This window comes from Crassostrea angulata, chromosome 5 (genome assembly GCF_025612915.1).
Source record: "Crassostrea angulata isolate pt1a10 chromosome 5, ASM2561291v2, whole genome shotgun sequence".
In the NCBI taxonomy this organism is placed as follows: domain Eukaryota; kingdom Metazoa; phylum Mollusca; class Bivalvia; order Ostreida; family Ostreidae; genus Magallana; species Magallana angulata.
In genome coordinates this window covers 9,091,603-9,117,167 of record NC_069115.1, presented here as the reverse complement: position 1 = coordinate 9,117,167, position 25,565 = coordinate 9,091,603, and the positions used below count along the sequence as shown (strand labels likewise).

The 25,565-nt window shown below is 32.7% G+C and overlaps 1 protein-coding gene across 1 annotated transcript in view; it reads left to right on the top strand.

Annotated features, from left to right (window-relative positions):
- The window catches only part of LOC128183652 (uncharacterized), a 266,317-nt gene that overhangs the window by 196,252 nt on the left and 44,500 nt on the right, over positions 1–25,565 (top strand). Inside the window, exon 8 of the mRNA XM_052852754.1 lies at positions 23,320–23,484. Coding sequence (XP_052708714.1) covers positions 23,320–23,484 — 165 coding nt within the window. The remainder of the gene's footprint in view (positions 1–23,319; positions 23,485–25,565) is intronic.

The window sequence follows — 25,565 nt, the reverse complement described above, 5'->3', positions numbered from 1 at the left end:
TTCTAAAACAAACTACAAGAGAAAATTTAAAAAAAAAATAAAAAATCGAATAATTTTAGTACAAATTTACAATATCTGAATGATTTCAAGAACGAATGAACAAAAACCTTAACCATTTCAAGAACGACCTAATAAAAAAATCCCGAATGTGTACAAGTACGAATTAACAATTTCCGCATTTTTTAGGTACGAGTTAATTCAACTTTGAATATAACACTATTTTCATAACCAAGAACGTAGAATCAAAATTTCCGGAAAACTTAATTTTTAAATCCCAATATCTCTGTAATGCATCGTCCGATTTTAAAACGGTTTTCACTTTTATATTAAGCTTAATGAAAGCTTCTTTGCTGCTTTATGAATAATATCAAATTATTGGTCAGAAAAGATATCTTATTAAAAGACTTGGTAGCCCTTCTGGTCCCTAATTTGAGGGGTCAGCTGCTTTTTCTTGATATCAAGTAAAAGGTCTTGATAAAATTAACATATTTTGTTCTACAAGTGTTCACGAGTTGTAAACCGTTCTCGAGATATCTAGTGTTTTAGGGGCTGACCCTTTAACCCCTTACTGGGGCCACTAACAACAAAACTTTTAGTATCATTTTGTTAAAAACATTATTTTGAACAACTTTTGTTCTACATTGCTTTTCAAAATATTTCTCCTTTTTCAGATACTAATGATCAAAGTTTTGAACTTCTGGCCCCTTGGAACCCCTAATTACGTAACCTATGACTTAGATATGGTACTGTATAGATTAACAGCTGTACAATGAACACTTTTGCTTCTATAATTGATCACAAATTATTATTCAGTAGAGAGTTATTGTAAAAAGATTTTAGAGCCCTCTTGGCCCCTAATTTGAGGGGCCAGCCCCTATTCCTTAGTATAGAATGAACGTTCAAGTAAATCTTAATAACTTTTGCATTACATGTTTTAACAAATTATCAACAGGTTAAAAAATAATTTACTAAACGTGTTAAAATTTTGCCAAAAATTTTGGTGCTAATTTTCGACCTTGGGCGAGCTTCGGTGTCTTGATTATTTTCAACAATGTCAAATACAGAGGATCATCTACAGACATCCATCTACATATTCCTGAAAGTTTCACGTTTTTATTAACATTAGTTTCGGAGGAATCATGTGGACATAATAGACCTTAAAAATTCACAAAATCTTGAAAATCTCAAACCGGAAGTGACGTCATGAGCTCAAAATTTTTTACTAGCAAGAACTTTTAATACTCTATCAGTCCTGTAAATTAAGTGAAAATCGACCAAATAGTTATTTAGTTATAGCGCTCGAAAAATCTCAGAGGAAAAATAATATATAACTAGACACGATCTCGTTGCGAGCAACGAGGAGGTCTTCCGTCCGATTTTTCTAAGAAATATGACATCGTCGACTTTGATTTTCGACAACAAAATAAATATGGAAAAAAAGATAGAAAATATAAAACTTGGTTACGTCTGGCCCCTAAAAAACCTTAATTAGGTAACGCAAGAGAAAATCATTATATTGACAGGATAAAAAAGCATATCATACCTAATTCAGCTTAAATAGCCTTTGACAAAATAGCACTAAGTAAAGGGCTATAAATTAAAGACCTTAAAGTCCTTATTTCCTCTTATTTAATGGCCCAGTCCATTTTTCTTGAAAAAAAATCAGAAGTCATTTAATTCTGAACAAATTTTGTCAGCAAGTGTTTAGAAATTCGTCACCGTTTTTGAGATATATGAGAAAGAAGGTTTTAGGGGCCGATCCCTTATCTCTTTATAGGGGCAGTTTAACGAAATTTGGAAAGCTGCATATTGTTAAGAACATTATTTTGAACAACTTTTCTTCTGTACTGCATTTCAAAATGTTTTTCCTTTCTGAGATATGGGTGAACAGAATTTTTGACTTTTGACCTCAAAAAAACCCTATTACATAACACATGATTAACTCATTGCCTTTCTTCGATAAATAACTTTAAGAGTAACATATTTGCTTCTATAACGTATCACAAAATATCCCTCAGTACAGGGCTATAGATAAAAGACTTTAGAGCCCTCTGGACCCCTAATTTTAGGGGCCAGTCTCTTTTTCTTGAAATCAAATAAAAGGGCTTTTAATTCTGAACACATTTTGTTCAACAAATGTTTGGAAATTCGTTACCGTTTTTGAGATATATAAGAAAGAAGGTTTTAGGGGCCGATCCCTTATCTCCTTACAGGGGCCGTTTAACGAAATTTTGAAGGTTGCATATTGTTGAAAACATCATTTTGAACAACTTTCCTTCTGTACTGCATTTCAAAATAGTTGTCCTTTCTGAGATATGGGTGATCAGAATTTGGACTTTTGGCCCCTAAAAACCCTTAATTACGTAACACATGATAAAAGCATTGCATTGCTTAGATACATAACTGTAAGATAAACATATTTGCTTCTATAACATTTCACAAAATATCCCTCAGTAAAGGGATACAGATTAAAGACTTTAGAACCCCTTGGTCTCCTAATTTTAGGGACCAGCCCCTTTTTTTTTGTTTCAAATGAAAGGTCCTGTAAAAATTAACTTTTTTGCAATACATGTTTTAACAAAATATTTTTCAGAAAAGAGATAAACACAGAGAACCTAGAAAAAATACGATGTTTTTTTTAAATTAATTTTCAGGTCCAGGCGAGCTTCGACGCCTTTTTAGTCAGACAAATTTGATTGACATCATACACATCTACAATCTTTTGTCTACAATCCCTGAAAATTTTAATTCAATATCTTTTATAGTTTAGGAGTAGTTGCATGGACAAACTAAGCCTCCAAAAATCGCTATCACGTTAAAATATCGGAAACGGAAATGACGTCATCAATATAAAAAAATTCCAATAAGGTTCAGATCAATATCTATCAGATCTGAAAGTTTCAATAAAATAGGCTGAGCCATTTCCGAGAACTTGCGCGGACAAAATTTGTAAGAAAAAAAAAAATAATAACTAGATTCGATCTCGTTGCGAGCAACGAGTGGGTCTTCCGTCCAATTTTTGAATAGATAAGATTAAACTTATCAATTCAAAGATAAAATCGTAGATCTAAGCGAAAAAAAGAGAAAAAAAATTTGCGGCACTCGAGGCTTGAACCCGGGTCGCCTGGGCCATGTCCACGACTATAACGACTGAGCTACTCGGACTCCGCTTCAGAACTTTGACGCTTAATTTCTCGAGAATGCCTTGATCGATTTTAAAACTAATTACATATTCTTAATCAGTAAAAGGGTCACTATAAGGTGTAAAAATTGCAAAGAAAAATATTAAAAAATAAAAAAGTCGAAAAATTCAATTTTTCAAATTTCCTTCCGGTGACGACTGGAAGTGACGGCGGACATTCTTTTGACCGAGGTACATTAGAAAAACGGTAGATCTATCATCTCTGAAAATTTCAGCCTTTTATCTTTACTCGTTTTTGAGAAACACGAAAGACAAAATTGACTTTGTAAAATCGTAAACGGACGATAACTTCTGACCGGAAGTGAATTTTCAAAAATGAAAAAAAAACGCATCAGCTTTAGATAAAAACACGTTCATATTGAAAATTTGAGCGAAATCGACGCAGCCATCTCCGAGAAATCGTCTGCACAAAATCGGTAAGAAAAAAAAAGAATAATAAGAAGAAAAGTGAAAAAGAAACAATAGAATAATAGAAGGGTCTTCCGCTGAAGACGGAAGACCCTAATAATAGGGAAAAAAAACAAAGCAAAAACAATAAGGTTTCCAACGGAAGACCTTAATAATAATAAAAAGAAACCGTAGAATAACAAGAGGGTCTTCCGTTGGAAACGGAAGACCCTAATAAGAATTAAACTTGAGCAAAGCTCGTTGCAAAGCAACGAGTGGGTCTTCCGGTAAAGCTAGAAGTTACTGTAAGAAGCAGGGTTCTTAAACCAACAAACATAAGCAACTATGACAAAAAAAATCGAATTATTCTTGGTACGAGTTAACAAAATCCTAATGATTCCAAGTACGAATTAACAAACCTAGTCGATTTCAAGAACGACTTAGCAAAAACAAATCCGAATGTGTAAAAGTACGATTTAACAATTATCGAATAATTTTAGGTACGAGTTAATTTAACTCTGAACATAAAACTATTTTCTTAACCAAGAATGTGGGATTAAAATTTCCGGAAAAATCAATTTTTAAACCCCTTTATCTCTGTATTGCATCGTCCGATTTTAGAACGGATTTCAGTTTTAAATTATGAATAATAAGCTCTTATTTTCTGCTTTATGATTAATAACAAATTATCGCTACAAAATAAGTTATTATGAAAAGACTTTGTGGCCTTATTGGCCCCTTATTTGAGGGGTCGGCCCCTTTTTCTTGATATCAAATGAAAGGTCTTATAAATATAAACATATTTTGTTCAACAAGTATTCACAAATTGTTGACCGTTCTAAAGATATCTGAACAATTGTGTGTTAGGGGCCGACCCTTAAACTCCTTACCAGGGCCACCGACAAAAATGTTTTAGATCGCATATCGTTAAGAACATTTTTGAGCAACTTTTGTGCTACATTGCTTTTCAAAATATGTCTCCCTCTCAATATATTAAAGATCAAAGTTTTGGACATCTGGTCCCTTGAAACCCCTAATTACGTATCATATGACATAGGTATGGTACCGTGTAGATAAACAGATGTACAATGAACATTTTTGGTTCTATAATTGATAACAAATTATTTTTCAGTAAAGAGTTATTGTAAAAAGACTTTACAGCCCTCTTGGCCCCTTATTTGAGGGGCAAGCCCCTTTTTCTGATATAAAATAAAAGGTCTTGTAAATATACACACATTTTGTTCAACAAGTGTTCAGAAATTGTTGACCGTTCTAAAGATATCTGAACAAATGTGATTAAGGGGCCGACCCTTAAAATCCTAATGGGGCTACCAACAAAATTATTTAGGTAGCATATTGTTAAGAACATTATTCTAAGCATTTTTTGTTCTACAATGCTTATCAAAATATTTCTCCTTTTCTAGATATTAAAGATCAAAGTTTCGGACTTCTGGTCCCTTAAAGCCCCTAGTTACATAACATATGACTTATGTGATACTGTTTAGATAAACAGATGTACAATGAACATTTTTGGTTCTATAATTGATAACAAAATATTTCTCAGTAAAGAGTAATTGCAAAAATACTTTAGAGCACTCTTGGCCCCTAATGTGAGGGGGCAGCCCCTTTTTCTTGAAATCAAACAAAAGAGCCAGATAATCTGAACAACTTTTGCATTACATGTCTTAACAAAATATTAACACATTAAAAGTTAGGGCCGAAAATGTGCAAAAATTTCGTGAAAAAAATTGGTGCCAATTTTTGAGCTCGGGCGAGCTTCGCCGCCTTGCGCATTTTTCAAAATATACAATAAATAGGATCATCTACAGACATTCATCCACTATCCCTGAAAGTTTCGCGTTTCCATCGCAAGTAGTTTTTGAGAAGTTATGTGGACAAAATGGTCCTTAAAAATTCACTAAATCCTCAAAATCTCAAACCGGAAGTGTCGTCATCAGCTAGAAATTTTAAAATATCAAGTACGTTTGATGCTCATTACGTCCTGTAAATTTCATGCAAATTGGTCAAGTAGTTAACGAGAAATAGACTTCAAAAAAAGTCAGAGAAAAAAAAATAATAACTAGAGCAAAGCTCGTTGCAAAGCAACGAGTGGGTCTTCCGTTAATGTCGGAAGTAAAGCTGGAAGTTCCTGTAAGAAGCAGAGCTCTTGAACCAATAACAAGAGTAACTAAAATAAAAAAAATGAAAAAAATCGAATTATTCCTGGTACGACTTAACAAAATCCGAATGATTTTAAGTACGACTTAACAAAAACCTTCCTGATTTCAAGAACGACTTAACAAAAATCCGAATGTGTTCAAGTACGACTTCACAATTATTTTTGGTACGAGTTAATTTCAATTTGAACATTACGCTATTTTTTAAACCAAGGACGCGGAATCAAAATTTCCGGAAAAATCAATATTTAAACCCCGATATCTCTGTAATGCATCATTGATTTTAAAACGCCTTTCAGTGTTAGATTCATCTTAATTAGCTCTACAAAACACATATCCATTTTTGATTGGATAAAAGAATTCAATTTTTCGAAAAATTTGATTCACTTCCGGTTTTGACCGGAAGAGACAGATTTTCATTTCCAGCCTTATTACAGAGGTAAATCGACAAAATTATAACCATTGAAAATTTCAAGCTTCTATCTTAAAGCGTTTTTAGAAACGCCGCGGACAAAATGACTTTATGAAAATTTTATAAATGACGTTACATAAAAACGGAAGTGACGTTTTCAAAGGAACTTTAGAAGTTTTGAGGCAGAATAGTTGCACACAATCTCTGAAAGTATCATCTCAATCGGTTATAAACTTTTTGATTTTTAAGCCGAAAAGGACTAAGAAACAAAAGATGTCACCTTTGACCTTCCAAACTCTGTGCTTCTTGCACCATCAAATGTCAGAAACTTACCAATGTACAGTTTATTATATTTCTGTGAATATTTCCTATGTAAAATTACAATGAATAAACATGCTATTCCATCTAACTGTGAAATAGTTTCTATGCTATCTGTCCATGGTGAATAGTCAACGAAAGTATTCACCGGCAGCATACGATTTTCCCTCCTTTTTAAACTCGGAACATTAAATTCAAAGTCCGATAATTCTAATTTGTTTATCATAAAAAAATTCTGCATCGCGAACAAATAAAGTTTTCTTCAGAATAATATTTGAAATACCTATAGCTATTTACTGACTATTTGGATGACAGAAAGTTTATTGTCCCCCTCAACAGCAACTATTTCACTTGGCTTCGCCCCATGAAATAGTGGCTTTCTTGGAAGTCAATAAACTTGCTATCATCCTCATACCCAGTAAATAGGTATATAATGTCCCATTCACATAAATTTCGAGTTATATAACCTCCCATTATTTGTAACCTGCAATTTCACAGTGTAAAGTCAACACAACAGTCTTAGCCGCAAGTTTCACCATTCAATTCTCATGTACTTATTAAACATTAGGGGCCTTCACATTGCATACCAATTCCAACAAGGGAGGTCCCTCTAATAATAATCATTAAGATTCATTTTATGAATCTTAGCAACACTCATAAGCCTTCAAGTACAGCATCTAAGGTGCCTCAAAACACCTTGAAATTTGTTCTCAATTGACAAATCAGCGGAAAATTACTTGATTATGATGGATATCATAATTGATAAGAAGTGTTTAAGTCAAATAGGTAAGAAATATGCAATTTTAAATGAACAATTACATTTTTAAAAATTTAATTCAATAAACAGTAACAAAAGCTCTAGGCGGATTCGAACTCGAACTGTTTAGAAACCAAATACTTTAACCATTGAGCTATGATGATATACAACCCAATCGAACGATATGAAGAGTTCAACAAAAAATTTAAATCGCCATCCTGTGAAGTATTGTCTTAAAAAGTATAAGTCTAGGTGTAGTGATGTACCTTAATTTACAAAAAATATTAACGGGTACTATATCCGAATTTGTCCCTTGCTTCCTTTAACTTAGTACATTTTATGAACAGATGTCTTGTCTTAGAATAAGAAAGCTAATGCAATTCTGAGAAAAAAGTATACCACATATTGACAATTCCATTGAGGTTTAATAAACATATGGGCATTTAAGTGAACCCACCATTTCCAATTTCTTTTACTCAACACAGATTTACAGGGTTCTCCATAGTAAAACATCTTTACCTGACCTTTTAGAAGTCAATTGTTGTTAAACCATGATATTATCTTGATAAAAGCATCAGATAACTTAGAAATGCCCTTACATGTATACGCTCCCCCTATCTTTTGATTTTCATAAAAAGTCATGGTTTGAAATCTTTTACCTAATTTTATGAAACTTGTGGCAATTTCTTTGAGTCATTTCTCACACATATATGAAAACAGTCATCAATGATGGTTTCTTGTCTCTTTTTAACCATGCTAAAACAGTAAGATCAACAAGCTCAACATCTGCCTTACATAAAATTAAATTCAAACACACCCGGGTAGCTGGAGGCGGAGGAGAATTCCATTTAAAAAGTTCAAATTTAACATGTTGTGTCTACTTTTTTATGCATAAATACCTTAAAAGGGTGAAAAAAGATTGTTTCTTGCTCAAAAGTAATTATCATTGCAGGTGTTATTCAAAAGTCAAATGTACATTTACATATCCTACATGTAATCTTAATGGAAACAAATGGAAATAGTTGGGTGATTCTTCAATTATGTAAACACATCTAAATATCTTTATAAAATAAAAAAATGAAGGAAATATAATTGCATACTTTTATTGAAAAACACATTTTCACAACAATCATATTTCTTTAAACAGCCATAATTTTGTTTTTCATAATTTCTTATCAAACATGAACAAACCACAATAGGGCATGATGCTTTCTTAAAGTTCCATTATTGTTCATGCATTATCCGTTTTAATTTGCAATACCGGTAGATAGTCTATAGAACACAAGGAATATGCATGTGGGTAGAGGTGACAGGTTAACCTCAAGAGCTGAAACCACACGAATCAACAGGTAAAAGCAATGTGGTAACAAGAGTCCGTTTTGAGCTGAAATAAAAAAAAATAGCTGAGTTAACATACATGTACTTGTAATAGCTGTGTTTACAATAACATATACAAAATGTTTTTGGAAAAAATACACTCACCATGCAGTGTTATAAGTATGACATATCCAAATACATGACATTAACATTTAGGCAGTACACAAGCAAAAATGTGCATATCAAGTCATAATATCATAACATTAAAAAAAATTCTTTGTTATAGACATATTAGATTGAGAGAGAGCGAGAGCAAGAGCAAGAGAGAGAGTTTGTTTTACTTGTAGTGCAACAGCAATATTTCAATTCATAAACTACAAAGGAAAACATGTATTACCAATCCGAACAGCGTCAAAGTATAAGCTTCTGCTAAGTGTATACCATGTTTTGTCAATTCTACTGGGGTTTCTTTCTTATGAATTACATGTTTGAAAACCAATGCTATGTATAATGCGCATAAAATTCCATGGGAAATTTTACTAAGCTTTAGATTTTGGTTGCACATTGAAAAAATGAGGGATTGATAATACATGCTCATTTTAAAATTCAATGCACTTTGGATTTCTTTTACAAGACCGAGATATTTTTGTCACAAAATTAAGTTGCCCTCTGACACTTTGCCAAGATTAAAAGTTTGAGAGAGAGAGAGAGAGAGAGAGAGAGAGAGAGAGAGAGAGAGAGAGAGAGAGAGAGAGATCTAAGGCACATGCAGTAAAATTATTTACATACTATGTAGATGTGATCTGCATGTACATATGTAAAGCTTACCTAAAATGAATCAATATGTATAAAAGATAATCTAATCTCTCAAATTACAATGATTCTGTGAAATACTTATATCTTGAGAAGACTGTTTAATAGATATCATGGAACATTGACCTAAAATCTGAGCTTGATATAATACGAAATTTGAGACTTTTCATCTCGCACTCAGAGTTTTACATGCTTGTTACACGAGCAATAACCTATATAACAGATAGCGAGACAAAAGGTATAATTTTAATTAGATTGAATATTTACTATGTCAAACATATTTATTTAATTAAACACAAGCCTGAGTTTTTTAATTTATAAATTAAGTGAAGGCGATATGGTAAAGATCTGCTATATTCAAATATTTAGGTAAAGTTATCATCATGCAAACATGCATTCTAATTAAGGTTTTCCGCTGGGAGCGGAAAACCTTACTATTACACTTGTACATATATAGGTCTATCATCCCACAAAGTTTGGTTGTTCAACTCCTTTCCGTTTTTGAGATCTCGTCGAAATAAGTTTTTTGGTCTTTGGACAGAAAACGAGCAAACGGAAGTGTTCAATGTAAATTGAATTAAATATATCTTGTATACTTGCCTTTTGTACATCATTTTTCATTTACCTAGCTAAAAATATCAATGGAAAACAGTTAAACTGATAAATAGCTCGATTTTTTTTAACTATTCCGGTGTGGACCGGAAGTGACGGAAGACAAAATGAAACCAGTAAAAACACATCTTCAATCACATGTCTATCATTCATGAAAGTTTCGTGTCTTGATCACTTATAGTTTCTTAGATCTCGTGGGTACAAAATGTGTTTTAAAAAAGCTACCTGAGATGATTGAGATATCTCACCGGAAGTAGAATTTTTGTTGTTGATTTAACATTGTATAGAGAACTTATGTATAGATTTATACTCATATATTTAATTTATGGAAAATGAATTTTATGCGTTAAATAACTATTTTTCAAGTGCTTCCGGTGACGACCGGAAGTTACGACGAACAAAACAGAATAATTAAAACATATCTACATACACTGGTTTATCATCGTACAGAATTTGGTTGTTCAAGTCTTTACCGTTTTTGAGATCTCGAGGTGACAAGCTTTTTCGTTGCGGGGCAGGAAACGGACGACCGGAAATGAATTTTGTAAAAATGAACAAATCAATCCTTGACTTTATTATTTCCTATCATTTCCGAAAATTTCAAGAAAATATATCTAGTCATCTCTGAGAAAATCGGGGGAAAAAATAATAATAATAAAAAGAAACATTACAATCACTATAAGGTCTTCCGTTGGAAACGGAAGACCTTAATAAGAAAGAAAGAAAAAACCTAACAATCACTATAAGGTCTTCTGTTGGAAACGGAAGACCTTAATAATAATAAGAAACATTACAATCACTATAAGGTCTTCCGTTGGAAACGGAAGACCTTAATAAGAAACATTACAATCACTAATATGTTTTACGGTGTGACCGTTGGGGCGAGCGCAGAAGGAACCACACATCTGTCATCATTGTTAAATGCAACCCGTGGACTTGCCCTAACCAAAAAACTTTGGCTTTGTCTCGAAAACTTTTACCACCGCAAGGAACCCGAAGTTATCAACTTTTATTCCAATGGCCCCTTCCTAGTCTTATACACTTAAACAAACTACCACTGAGCATTAATAAAATGTTAAACAGACTTACATTGTATAAAAATATTTTGATAAACACAACGCCGTTTTTTTTTATGTAGATACAATTATGATTTATCTTTTCTTTACCTTTTAATAATGATCATTAAAATCAGTAAAAAATAAATTTTGTCTGTTATTTCTCATTTTGTTCCTTGTTGTAACCTGTGTTTTAATTATTTTCCTCTGTGACATTAATTTTGTTTAAAATCTTTTTAATTTTTGTACGCTATATAAGCGTTGTAAACATGTGCCCTCACCCCTTTCTTAGTGTGTGATATCCTATATTATTTAACCACATATGCAACTATATAACAAATACATGTACCGGTAGATATTTTAACAGTTTAATTCTTTTCTTTTATCTATTCATTACAAAATGACGTGGCTGCACGTAGATCTAATAATGATTAGACTTTTCTTTCTTAATAATTTTTTGTTACCTACCTAACGTATGCATATATGATTGGATCAATATGACAATAAATTTAGCATGGAACTTGCATGTGTATTTACTAAGCAAAAAAAAAATCATCACAACAAAACTAATCAGCCAAAGAGTCACCGTTAACACTGATACCGAGTACTTCCTACATGATCCAGTACATATGTTTGATCCACCTCTAAATGTAACGCGAGATCTTTGTGACGTCATAGTTAACATTCTTTTGCGCTCGACATTTTTGTAAATTGTCGGACAAATTCGGAGAAGGAAATGACGTCACATGTCAGCAAAAGTTCAGGGTTTTTTTTTACGTAAGCTTATGTGTTGTTTACTGTAATGTTTTTAGAAAGATTTTTTTATTGTTAAATGAAAATGATGTATATGCGATGTAGAGGTAAGAATTTTTCCGTAGAAACACTTCCTATTCCACCATGTTGCTATGCACCGCAAAGGATCACTGGGATAGTATAACGTTTCCACGCGGGTCCACAAAATTTTCTTTGAACAATGTGCAGATTTCAACTCGAATTTCCTCCGTTCGTACACGTTGTCTATGGAGCTCGCTACACGAGCGGCGCTTTGCGCCGCCTCGCTGCGCTCGCTATAAGGTCTTCCATTGGAAACGGAAGACCTTAATAATAATAATAAGAAACATTACAATCACTATAAGGTCTTCCATTGGAAACGGAAGACCTTAATAATAATAATAAGAGACATTATAATCACTATAAGGTCTTCCATTGGAAACGGAAGACCTTAATAATAATAATAAGAAACATTGCAATCACTATGAGGTCTTCCATTGGAAACGGAAGACCTTAATAATAATAATAAGAGACATTATAATCACTATAAGGTCTTCCATTGGAAACGGAAGACCTTAATAATAATAAGAAGAAACGGAAGACCTTAAAAAGTGAAAAAGAAACATTACAATAATAGAAGGGTCTTCCGTTGAAGACGGAAGACCCTTACTAGAGCAAAGCTCGTTGCAAAGCAACGAGTGGGTCTTCCGTTAATGTCGGAAGTAAAGCTGGAAGTTCCTGTAAGAAGCAGAGCTCTTAAACCAATAACAATAGTAACTAAAGAAAATATGAAAAAATCGAATCATTCCTGGTACGACTTAACAAAATACGAATGATTTTAAGTACGACTTAACAAAACCCTCTCCGATTTCAAAAACGACTTAACAAAAAAAATCCGAGTGTGTTCAAGTACGACTTAACAATTATTTTTGGTACGAGTTATTTTTACTATAAACATTACGCTATTTTTTAAACCAAGGACGCGGAAACAAAATTTCCGGAAAAATCAATTTTTAATCCCCGATATCTCTTTTACGCAACGTCCGATTTTAAAACGGATTTCAGTTTCGTACTCAGCATGAAAATTACTGTTAGATACGTACGTAATTTTAAAATCAAAAAACATGGAAATTGAAAAAAAATGGTTTTGCTTCCGGTTTCGACCGGAAGTGTCCGAATTGAGTTTCCAGCTTTATGTCATTAGTAAAATGGTAGTTTACCTTCTCTGTAAATCGCATAGCTTTTTCTTAAATCAAAAAGGAGAAAAGCTCCGGACAAAATCATTTTTTAAAACGTGAGGAAAGTCAATATCTGACGAATTTGATGACGTCATCAAAACATTTTTCATATCATAGAGATATTTCAAAAACACAAAAAAACCTGTAAATTTTAAAGCAAGCAATGCAAGCGTATTTGAAATATTTGAGTTGGAAAAAAAATAAAAAGAATAATAAAGAAACCGTAGAAAAACAAAAGGGTCTTCCGTTGAAAATACCCTAATAAAAAACAAAATGAATACAAAAGGTCTTTCACCTGAAAGGTGGAAAGACCTCATGAGGTCTTCCGTTGAAAGCGGAAGACCTTAAAAATTAGAAATGGTACAAAAACTTAAAACGGAAAACCTTAATAACATCGATCTTGTCTTGGAGACGGGAGACTGTCGTTAGAAAATACGTTCATAACATGAAAAAGGGATAAATCATATAGTAAAAACTGTGTATTAAACGAATATTTCATAGAATTTGAAGACTTTTTGTTACCTTGATTGTATAAACTTTTTAACTGTATTCTCGATAACAACTTTTTTCCCAGCAGAAAGTCGTCAGGTATAATTGTTCAATGCTCAAGTACGCTTTTCTCATTACTTCTTGTATGTCGGTTCGTCTGTCCATCCGTCCGACTCTTTATCTGTCTTTAAACATTTTCTCATTTTGAACTACTTCTCCAAAACCCCAATTTCAATCAAATCTGGCAAAAAGCATCCTAATGGAAAGTCGAATATAAATTTCAGAAATGAATAGACTCTTGTTGCTATAGCAACAAAAAGGTCTTCCGTTCCTCATGTATTAATCTGTACAAAATTCTATTACTCTTGTAAACAGAAAATGGATATAATATATACTGTACAGGTATTCCAAAGAAATAAACAAAACAAAAAGACAACATATCAAATTATTAGTACTTTCTGTGACGACCGGTGTAACGAAGAATATTGACCCGGGTTGAAAATTGACCCGGGGGTCATTTTTCAACGTTGAATATTGACCCGGGGGGTCATTTTTAAAGTTGAAAATTGAGACCAAAATCGTGAAATCTATACCCGGGGTCATTTTTCAACGATACAAGAAAGATTTTTCTAAACTCTGATGACCTCGACCCGTTGAAAATTGATCCTGTTGAGAATTGACCCAAACCTCAGAGTTTTGATCTGAACTGGAACTTATTCTACACGGTTTAAATGTACAATCATGCACATATTTGAAAGTTTCAGTTTTGAAATGTACATACTGTCCGATACACATGCGGGCGGCTAATTTCTTTTAGGCTGATATGTCCAATTAATCATTTAGTTTTTAGATTGAAAATATGATTTCCATTTAAAATTACAATACGACGTAGAAAAGCTAAGAAGATGACCGTTTGCTTCGGAATGGAGCAGGCGAGTAGGGCTAAAATACTTTTTGACATAGATGACATGGTTTTCATTCCCTCATGTGACAGAATTTAAAGTTTAAACTTGTCACAATCTCTGATAAATATATTCTAACAAACATATTGCCCGTTATCGTCACTTTTAAGGCAATTCAACAGAGCTCTATTCGACAGGCACCTGACGTTGTATATTTTTCTAATAATTGAAAATATATAACCTCTATACTGCTTTATTGGGTAAAGGGTATATATATTTATATCAAGACAAAAGGATATAATGTCAGATACCTATGTTTAATTTGCAGAAGTCAGAATATTTCACTGATAAAATAATAAATGATTGGTTGTCATATTTTTTATCCTTTTTCATATATACTGGGTTTTTTTATACGTATAAATACAGCATATACATATTTACATGTACACATGTTTTTAATTTTTTACGACTTAAAAATAATTTTTCATAAACGTGTCTGATTAACTTTATTAAAGCACCATCCAATTTTCTGCATATACAGTCATGGTTCTTCTTAAAAACGCAATTTATTTCTATTATTTTGAGTTTTCAATTCTATTATTTACCTGTTAATTAGAAACACAGGCAACTGACGTAATATATTTTCTCAAAATTAAAAACATATACCCTCTACAGCAAAAATGTAATCAATTAAAAAAAAAGTAGGTTTGCTTCTAAATATACAGTCGGAGGATTGTTGATCTAATTATATTAATGGTATATAAATGAAGAGGTATGCGAAAAGTATACAACTGATAGATATTTTGTTAGGAGCAGCTGTATCAAGGGAAAATCCAAATTGCTTAAACATGTACAAATTGAAGCAACCAGGGCAGTGACAGAGATCAGAGTTTATTCTTCTAAAATAATGTTATATAGTGAGCTCAATTTGGAAACCTCGAAATCTCGAAGGGATAACCATAAACTAATTATATTCTACAAGACTATAAATGGTTTAGCACCACAAGATATGTTAGATTGAATTCAATCATATTTTCCTACTGAACATGCATATAACCTTAGGTCGAATGACCTTTTTTCTATCTACCACTATATACTTATTACAATGGCTTTGCTCTGTCTACATGTAAACTATGGAATAATCTTCCGGCAGAAAAGAAAATTTCATCAACTTTATCTTTCTTTTTTAAGTCAAAACTTAAAAAACAAAATATACTTAGAGCTTACAAACCTTTCAGTTAAGACAATAGGAAATATTATTTTACGTCAATTACGGAATAAAGCTAGTAAAGCTTACTTATTTAAGGATTTTTTTATCTGATGTGAGTCGATGTTTATACTGTGGGTCTGAATCTGAAGGAAATGTGATTTTTCCCCTGGATATCCAAGATACACTCAACAAAGAGACGAACTTTTTAAACAACTTATTGACATTAGTGTACCATTTTATATGAACTATATACTTTATGGTAGTTCTGATTTTTTATATAGATAAAATTGTAAAATTGTTTCCCATGTTTATAATTATATTAGATCTCCAAAGTGTTTTTGATTCTCTTAAGGTACACTGTTTAAACCTATTTAAGTATTATACCTGTATATTAACTTAATATACAGTTCCCTTTTATTTACTGTTCTTTTCAAATGGGCTGGATCATGAAAATCTCATTCTTATGTTTGTATCTCTGCAGGTATAAATGAAGGTGATATGTTTGTTAATATAGGTGTGAGTGAACATGTCTACCAACAATATGTCTTACAATCATATATGATAAATATTCAGATAATTATTTAATATTCAAGTACCTCATGTCTTATATACACATAATATACACATTTAACACGTTTAAATTGGCTGTGATAGGAAGGTCAATCATCTACTCCAACGCTGCTGTATGATCTTCTACTACTTATTTCTATTTTTAAAAAATGCAATTTACCAATTTATTGACGAAAACAATTACTTTTAGTAAATTAATGATAAATGTTTGTGAACAAAGCAATTTAGAAACTTTAAAGCAAAATTCTACTGTCATCCTGTACAAAAATTAGGTTGCTAACTTGCTACAGATTCCATGAAGCAGAATTGTTAATGCCTAGAAAAATTAGCGATTTGATGATATTTGGTTACATCAAAAGTTATTCTAACGGAACAAATAAAACAACCACAATCGGCTTTCAAGATATAGTAACTACAGCATTGTTCATGAAAGAGTACAATCATGTTAGCATATCATCATTTTGTAAACTGTTATTGGCTGGATGGGTGTGAGTACAAAATTAAGTGACTAAGTGGGTGCAAACACAACATTTTTTATTTACACCCACTCAGAAAATTTACAATGAACAATATCAAAGTTTCAATTTACTAGGTGAACGTAAAACCAAAATTAAATAATATGACGTATTGTAGTTTGTAAAAATTATTTATATTTGTACACTTCTCCAGCAAATTAAAAAAAAAAGAGATTTACTGAATTGAATATTTTAACGTGTAACCATGTATTCTAATATTATTAGAAAACATATATTTCTTTAAAAATATATAGATATCACACACAGCAATTTTACGCGAAAAGTGTATTATGAATAAAATAGTTATAATTATTTAAGTCTCATTTTAATCCCCCCCCTCCCCCGTTGAAACATGTGAACATGTAAATCTAAAGAATAAATATATAAAAACTGCTAATTTTTAATTAAATAAATTCAAGTTATAATATTGATTCGTTAATTTGTTCTTCTTTGCTGTTGAATTTTGAACCGGTTTCATGATCAAAATTCCACGATGCGGGTCAATTTTCAACGGATTAGGGTCTTTATTCAACACCTTTGGTCTCAATATTCAACGTGGAAAAATGACCCCCGGGTCAATTTTCAACCCGGGTCAAAATTCTTCGTTACACCGGAAGAAACGCCGGAATAGAACATAGTAAACATATCTTCATATATTGTTTTGTCTTTCCCCAAAGTTTTGATTTTCAAGTTTTTTAAGTTATTATATCTTGTTGAGAAAAGGTCTTTATCTCGGGACCGGAAAAGAACAAACGGAAGTGATTTAAGAAATTAAAGGTATTTTAGTACATTTACCTACGGTACGTTACTGTTTATCACAATGAGTGAAGTGTCTACAAAAATCTAAAGTAAAAAAAAATCGACTGCTTGAACACTTCGAGTGAGAACCGGAAGTGATGTACGACCAAATGAAACCCGTTAAACACATGTTTATTCAAATGTCCATTATCCATATAAGTTTTGTGTCTTGATCTCTCACAGTTTCTGAGATCTTGTGGGTACATGTACTTTGTTTTTAAAAAAGAAGGCTACCTGAGATATTCGAGATGTCTCACCGGAAGTAGAGTTTTTTTCATTTTTTTACCATTACCTTTTGTTTTTCTATAGCTAAAATGTTACTTCCATGCAAAATAGCCAAATATTTTAAAAAAATCAAAATTGGTTGTACTTCATGATCATGTGACAACCAGACGTTAGGCCGGAACAAAATAAATTAGTCTTAACACATGTACATACATAGGTCGATCATCCCACAAAGTTTGGTTGTTACCGTTTTTTATATCTCGTCGAAATAAGGGTTTTTGTCTTGGGACAGGAAACGTACAAACGGAAGTGCTCAATGTAAATTGTATGAAATATTTCTTGTAAACTTGCCTTTTGTACATTATGGTTCATCGAGTTTACTACAAATATCAAAGGAAAAAATTAAACTGATAACAGCTCGATTTGTTTGAACTCTTCCTGTGTGGACTGGAAGTGACGATTGACAAAATGAAACCGGTTTAACACATCTTCAATCAAATGCCTATTATACATTAAAGTTTCATGCTTTGATCACTTACAGTTTTTGAGATCACGTGGGTACAGAATGTGTTTTAAAAAAGCTACCTGAGATAATTGAGATATCTCACCGGAAGTAGAATTTTTTTTGTTGATTTAACATCGCATAGACAGTCTATCTATAGATTAATACTTTTATATTTACTATATGAAACAGGAATTGAATTCATAAAAATAATTATTTTTGAAGCGCTTCCGGTGACAACCGGACGTAACGACAAACAAAACAAAATAATTTAAACACATCTTCGTACACAGGTCTATCATCCCATAAAGTTTGATTGTTCAAGTCTTTACTGTTTTTGAGATCTCGAGGTGACAAGCTTTTCGTCGAGGGACAAGAAACGGAGGAACGGAAGTGAATTTAGATAAAAACCTCTAGATCTGTTTATTTTCAATCATTGCTAAAGATTTTAGGAAAATCTATCCAGATATCTCAGAGATATTCACGAGACAAAAGGGGGAAGTATACTAGCGGAAATATGAAACTGTGCATTATAAAATTTAGTATAAATTTTCTATATCTATTGTTTTTATTTATAAAATTTAAACAATCGATAACTGTATAATTTTGACAACATTGGGTGGTAAGCGTCCGGGTGCACGGACTTTTTCATGGTTAGTGAGCACCTGTTTTTTATTGAAGAATTTGTTCGCACGAGTTTTACGGGCCAATACTGTTTGGAATTAGAACTGTAAATGATTTGTTTAAACTTTTTTGCAAAGGAAATCACTTTAGTTTCAACACAGTTTACCCCTATGTCATGCCACGATTCAACGAAAACCAACGTAATCGTGCTGTTGGGATGCTGCAAGCTGGAATGGCACAAAATACTGTAGCAAGACACTTTGGAGCTCATCGGAACACCATCCAGTCATTATCGAGACGTTTTCAACAATCTGACAACACTCAGATTCGACCGCGCTCTGGGTGACCTTGTATGACGTCACGTCAACAGGACGACCACATTAGACTTTTGCATCCGAAAAATCGTTTACAGACCGCAAGTTTGACTGCCCGTAGCATTCCAGGGCTTCGACCAATTAGTCCAAGAACTGTGTGTAATCGTCTGCGCGAGCTCAACATCAGACCAAGACGTCTAGCGGTGCGCCCAGTACTGCTTCAACGTCATCTTATCGCCAGACATCTGCGATTCAAAATACAGGACTGGGCCAATATTCTGTTCACTGATGAATCAAGATTTCATTTGGATAGCAGTGACGGCCGTTGTAGGGTTATCGTCGCGTTGGTGAGCGTTACCAGTACGCTTGTGTTGTGCAACGTCGACAATTTGGTGGAGGTAGCGTTATGATGTGGGGTGGAATATCAGCACGTGGTAGGAGCCTCTACAAATTGTTAATGGAAATCTCACCGGCTTACGCTATCGAGATGAAATTATTCAGCGTCATGTAATACCCTTCATAAAGAGACATCAAAATCACATCACTCTACGGCAATACAATGCAAGGCTACACGTTGCACGTGTAGTCAGGGACTTGTTTGTTCAACAAAATGTCGATGTCTTGCCTTGGCCAGCTGTTTCCCCGATTTGTCGCCGATCGAGCACGTCTGGGATGAAAAGACCTTTTCGCAGTTTACCAGATCAGCTAGTGACATGGCTAATTAGTCCAGGCTTTAACCAACATCTGGAACAACATCCCTTAAGCATTTCTGAGCACTTTAGTGGCATCCATGAGGCATCACTGTCAAGCATGCATGAACGCAAATGGTGGTCACACGCGTTATAAATTTTGTTAATTCAATTTCAAATAACAGTGACTTTCAAGTGTACTGAACTTGACGTTATTCGACGTTGACATTGATGTGTTATGAGATTTTGTTACGAATACATGTTTTAACAGTATTACAAAAAATAGAATGTGTTCATTGTAATTTTTAAACGTTTTCATATATTAAATAATGCAGTTTCTGTTTTCCGATAGTATATTGATAACTAAACTCGTGTTGCTATAGCAACAAAAAGGTCTTCCATTTCTCATGTATCAATCTGTTACAGAAATGCATTCCTCTTGTAAAAAGAAAATGAATATTATATATTCTGTTAAGAAATTTTCCAGTAATTATTTCAAAGTAAAAAAAAACAAAAATAATACAAAAAGTCTATTTTTGAGTACTTTTTGGGACGACTGGAAGTTGTGCCGGATCAAACAGAACAAAGTAAACATATCTTCATACATTCTTCTGTCTTTCCTTAAAGTTTGGATAATGAAGTTTTTGTTAGGTATGAGATCTCGTAGGGAAAAGGTTATGTCTCGGGACATAAAATATACCAATGGAAGTGATTTAAAAAAAAAATAAAGTAGATATTCTTGTACATTTACTTAAGGTACGTTACTGTTCATCACACTAAGTAAAATGTTTATAAAAAATATAAACTTTTAAAAAACTTCTTTTGCTTGAACGCTTCCAGTAAGAACCGGAAGTGACGGACTAGCAAATAAAAACCTGTTAAACTCATGTTTAATCAAATGTCTATCAACCAATATAAGTTTTGTATCTTGATCTCTAACAATTTTTAAGATCTCGCGGGTACAATTTTTTTTATAAAAGAAAGCTACCTGATATGTTTAAGATGTCTCACTGGAAGTAGAATTTGTTTGTTTATTTAACCATGAGAAGATGATCTTTTGTATTTCTATTGCTTAAATGTTACTTCCCGGCTAAATACAAAAAAATATTTTTAAGAAGTCAAATTTTGTTGAACTTCCTGTGACGACCGGAAATTACGCCGGATCAAACAAAATAGTGTTAACACATTTACACACATAGTTCTATCATCCCACAGAGTTTAGTTGTTAAAGTCATTACTGTTTTTGAGATCTCGTCGAAATAGAGTTTTTTGCCTTGGGACAGGAAACGGACAAACGGAAGTGCTCAATGAAAATTAAATTTATTATTTTTTATCTACTTGCATATCTTACATTATTATTTATCAAAGTAACTAAAAATATCAAATAAAAACAGTTAATCGGATAAAGAGCTTGATTTGATTTAACTCTTCCGGTGTGGACCGATAGTGACGGAAGACAAAACGAAACCAATTAAACACATCTTCATTCAAATGTATATCATTCATGAACGTTTCGTGCTTTGATCGCTTATACTTTCCGAGATCTCGTTGGTACAAAATGTGTTTTAAAAAAGCTACCTGAGATAATTAAGATATCTCACCAGAATTGGAATTTTTTTGTTAACATAACATAGATAGTCTATGTATAGATTTATACTTAAATATTTATTACATGGAAAATGAATTTAATGCGTAAAAATAATTATTTTTTTAAGTGCCTCCGGTGACCCGCGGAAGCTACAACGAACAAAACAAAAATGTTTAAACTTATCTACAAAAATATATGAAAACAATTTTTATGTTAATCTGCGAGGGTTGGTTATGTCTGCACAACAGCGAACATCCTAAAACAAGTACATTTATTTCACGGTCACGATTATTATTACCGTAAAATATGCATGTCTTTAGTACCTTAATTGTGTAATTGAAATTGTTTGTTAGATAAAAACAAATGTATATGCATGTTTAAGAGCGAGAATTTGTTATTTATTTCTGCAAAGCAGTGAAAATTGTAACATAATTGTGAATTTGGAATTATTCGTTAGATTTCTTGCATTTCAAAACAGTTTGCAAATATGATATACAACTTCTTTCATTCCATATGTGTTAAAATAGTGATAACATAGTTATGTTTATAAAGAAATTCATTCCCATCTACGATAGAAAAAATAAATTTAATAGTAGTTGTACTTTAATGTTTTCTGTAAAGTAGTACTTTTAATGATATAAATCCCTACCTTCTATTGAAATCATTACTTTAATACTAGTTGTATTTCAATAGTGGTTGCAAAGTGATTCTTCTAATGGAATACGTCCCCAACCACTATTGAAATAATTTATTTCAATGGTGGTCTTATTTCAATAGTTGTTGCAAGGTGATTATTCTAATAAAATACATTCCAACCACTATTGAAATAATATGCAATTTTTAGTACATTAATTACATAAAAACAAATGTAAATGCATGTTTATTAGCGAGATTTTTTTATTTGTTTTACACAGCAGTGAAAATTGTAACATAACTGTGTATTTGGAATTATGCGTTAGATTTCTTGCATTTCAAAATAGTTTGCAAATATGATATACAACTGCTTTCAATCCAAATGTGTTACAAAAGTGATTACATAGCTATATTTATAAATAAAGTAATTCATGCCCATCTACCATTGAAAAAATAAATTTAAAAGTAGTTGAACTTTAATGGTGTCTGTAAAGTAGTTCTTATAATGAAATAAATCCCCAACTTCTATTCAAATCAGAACTCCAATAGTAGTTGTATTTCAGTAGTGGTTGCAAAGTGATTTTTCTAATCAAATACGTCCTCAACCACTATTGAAAAAAATTATTTTAATAGTGGTCTTATTTCAATAGTAGTTGCAACACACCTTCCTGCCTGAAGTCTTTCAAAAACGACTATAAACGTAGAAAACCTCCCTTTATAAACATGGTATCTATTAACACTAAATTACAAATTGGCCGCACCCAGCATAAAAACCCCTACCCTATACACTATATGAGTGATTTGACCTTGCCCTAGATTCAAATCCCTACATTGGGAGACATGAAATTAAAAATTTTGGATATATGGCTTTATTTTCTTTCTTTATTTGCAATCACTTTTTGCAGTGAATGGAAAAAAAGATGACTGTTTTGCAGTAGCACTAGCTCAAACTTTGTAAAATTTATTCTGACATTTTTTATTCAAATTTTCTATATGAATGACCTTGGGATAAATTGAGTAAATATTTGATGTGTGCCCTATGAAATTTTACCTTTGAACCTGTTCGCATTGATGCATGCTAGTGCTGTGTTTATTTTCTATGGTTCGATTGAAAGGCTGCACAATCTACTAGATATATGCTTTAGTTTTGATATTTATTACCACCAACTTTTTCTATATAGACAGTTTTATTTAATTGCAGGTAAAGAGAGATGAACCTCGGCTCAAAGGAAGTAGACAGAATCATGCTCTAGGAGAGATGGTTCCAACAAAGACAATAGATCAAATTGGAACAGAACTTTTGTGTGAATGTTCTGGATCTTATTTTTCACCTGGTGCTGTAGGAATTTTATGCTTGAGATCACAGGTAATAACCATATATTATCAGACTTCATATCGATATTTCATTCAGGGATGATTTTGGTCTGGCCTTTTAAACTGTATATAAAACTACATGTAAGATTTCAGTCATTAAGGTCTTCCGTTTCCAAAGGAAGACCTTATAGTGATTAGGGCTTTTCGACTTTCGGTCGAAAAGACCTATTGTTTTTGTTCTGTTTTATTATTAGGGTTTTCCGTTTCAACGGAAAACCTTTCTGTTATTCTACGGTTTCTTTGTCTTTATTATTAAGGTCTTCCGTTTCCAACGGAAGACCTTATTGTTATTGCTTTGTTTCTTTTTCCCTATTATTAAGGTCTTCCGTTTCCAACGGAAGACCTTATTGTTATTCTTCGGTTTCTTTTTCCCTATTATTATTATTATTTTGATTTTTTTTCTTACAAATTTTGTGCACGCCATTTCTCAAAAACGGCTCGACCGATTTCCATGAAACTTTCAGATCTGATTGATAGTGATCTGAACCTTATAGGTTTTTGATTTTATTGATGACGTCACTTCCGTTTTTGAGAAACTGACGTTTTAGCGATTTTCAGAGGGGTGGCTTGTCCCTCTAAGTTCTCCTAAACTATAAAAGATATCGAGTTCAAACTTTCAGGGGTTCTAGACAAAAGAGTGTAGATTTGTAATTTTATTTTCATTTTGGTCTGTCTTGAAAGGCGCCGAAGCTCGCCTGGACCCGAAAATTTAAATGGAAAAAATGTCGTAATTTTTTATGGTGTTCTTTTATTATTTCTTTTCTGAAAAATATTTTGTTAAGACCTGTAATGTAAAAAAAAGGTTTCTACAGACCCTGAAACGTGCTACTACACCTCTTAAACGAACCGTACCGTTCCGTGCAAGAAACGAACCGTACCGTTCACAAAACGAAACGTACCGTTCACAAAGCGTACCGTACCGTTCACAAAACGAACCGTACCGTTCACAAAGCGAACCGTACCGTTCACAAAGCGAACCGTACCGTGCAAAAAGCGTGCAAGATAATTTATGCAAGACCCGCCTCCAGACGGACAAAAAAGCGTACCGTACCGTGCAACAAGCGTGCAACTTCCATATATGGCTTATTGACCTAATGTCTTTCGATGAATACGGACGGAGATTATCGCTGACCAGATAAGTTCAATATTTTGCTAGATTTTTTTATAATGGATTAGATAACACATACTAAGATTTAAAACTGTAATTCTTATTAAAACAGTCACAAAAATATTTCCTTTCTTAGACCGTAACCATTTCTTTGTTTTTCGACAAAACTTGCATCGCCGATTTCTTAAACATTGTAAACTATTAACGTTCACACAATCCGTGGTGATACTATTTTGATTATTTTTATGAAATGTTTGAAACATTGGGTACATACTGGACTTTACATAGCTTTAAGTGATTAGAGAGAGAGAGAGAGAGAGAGAGAGAGAGAGAGAGAGAGAGAGAGAGATCTCGTTACCCGAAACGTTAGAAAAGTAGCGTTTGTTTAGAAATATATATATACACTATGGCTAAACAAGGTTGAAATATATCTATATATAATTTTATATCCTTTTTAAATTAAAAAAAAATGTCGACTTAAGTTACGCAGACCCAGAAAATGTAAATGACAACCACATATTACCGGTGACTCGAGTGATTTGTTCTTGAGCTATTTATGTACCAATAAATAAAAAAAAAATCACTCATACATGTATGATGAATTGTAAATAAATACATGTACAAAATCTTAATGCATTAAATGCAAGCATTGAACGGAAAAAAAGAACACGCATTCCATAAAATAACTTTAAACTTTATTTTCCGCATAGCTGGTAATGGCGTCGTGATTTCACATGAACAAAAATCACTCGTGCAAAACACGTGTACAGAAGCTGATCTTTGGTTCTATACACAACAGGTGTTATTGTCTTTCTTTGGTTTTTAGCAGTTATTGTACTTTACAACTAACTCTGTATATTTGGGCGCTTAAATAGGTGTACACGAGATGCCGGTATTCACACCTTTCCACGGGCACCTGTTAGGTTACTCATCACAATCTGTCGTGTGTATAGTCTGAATATATC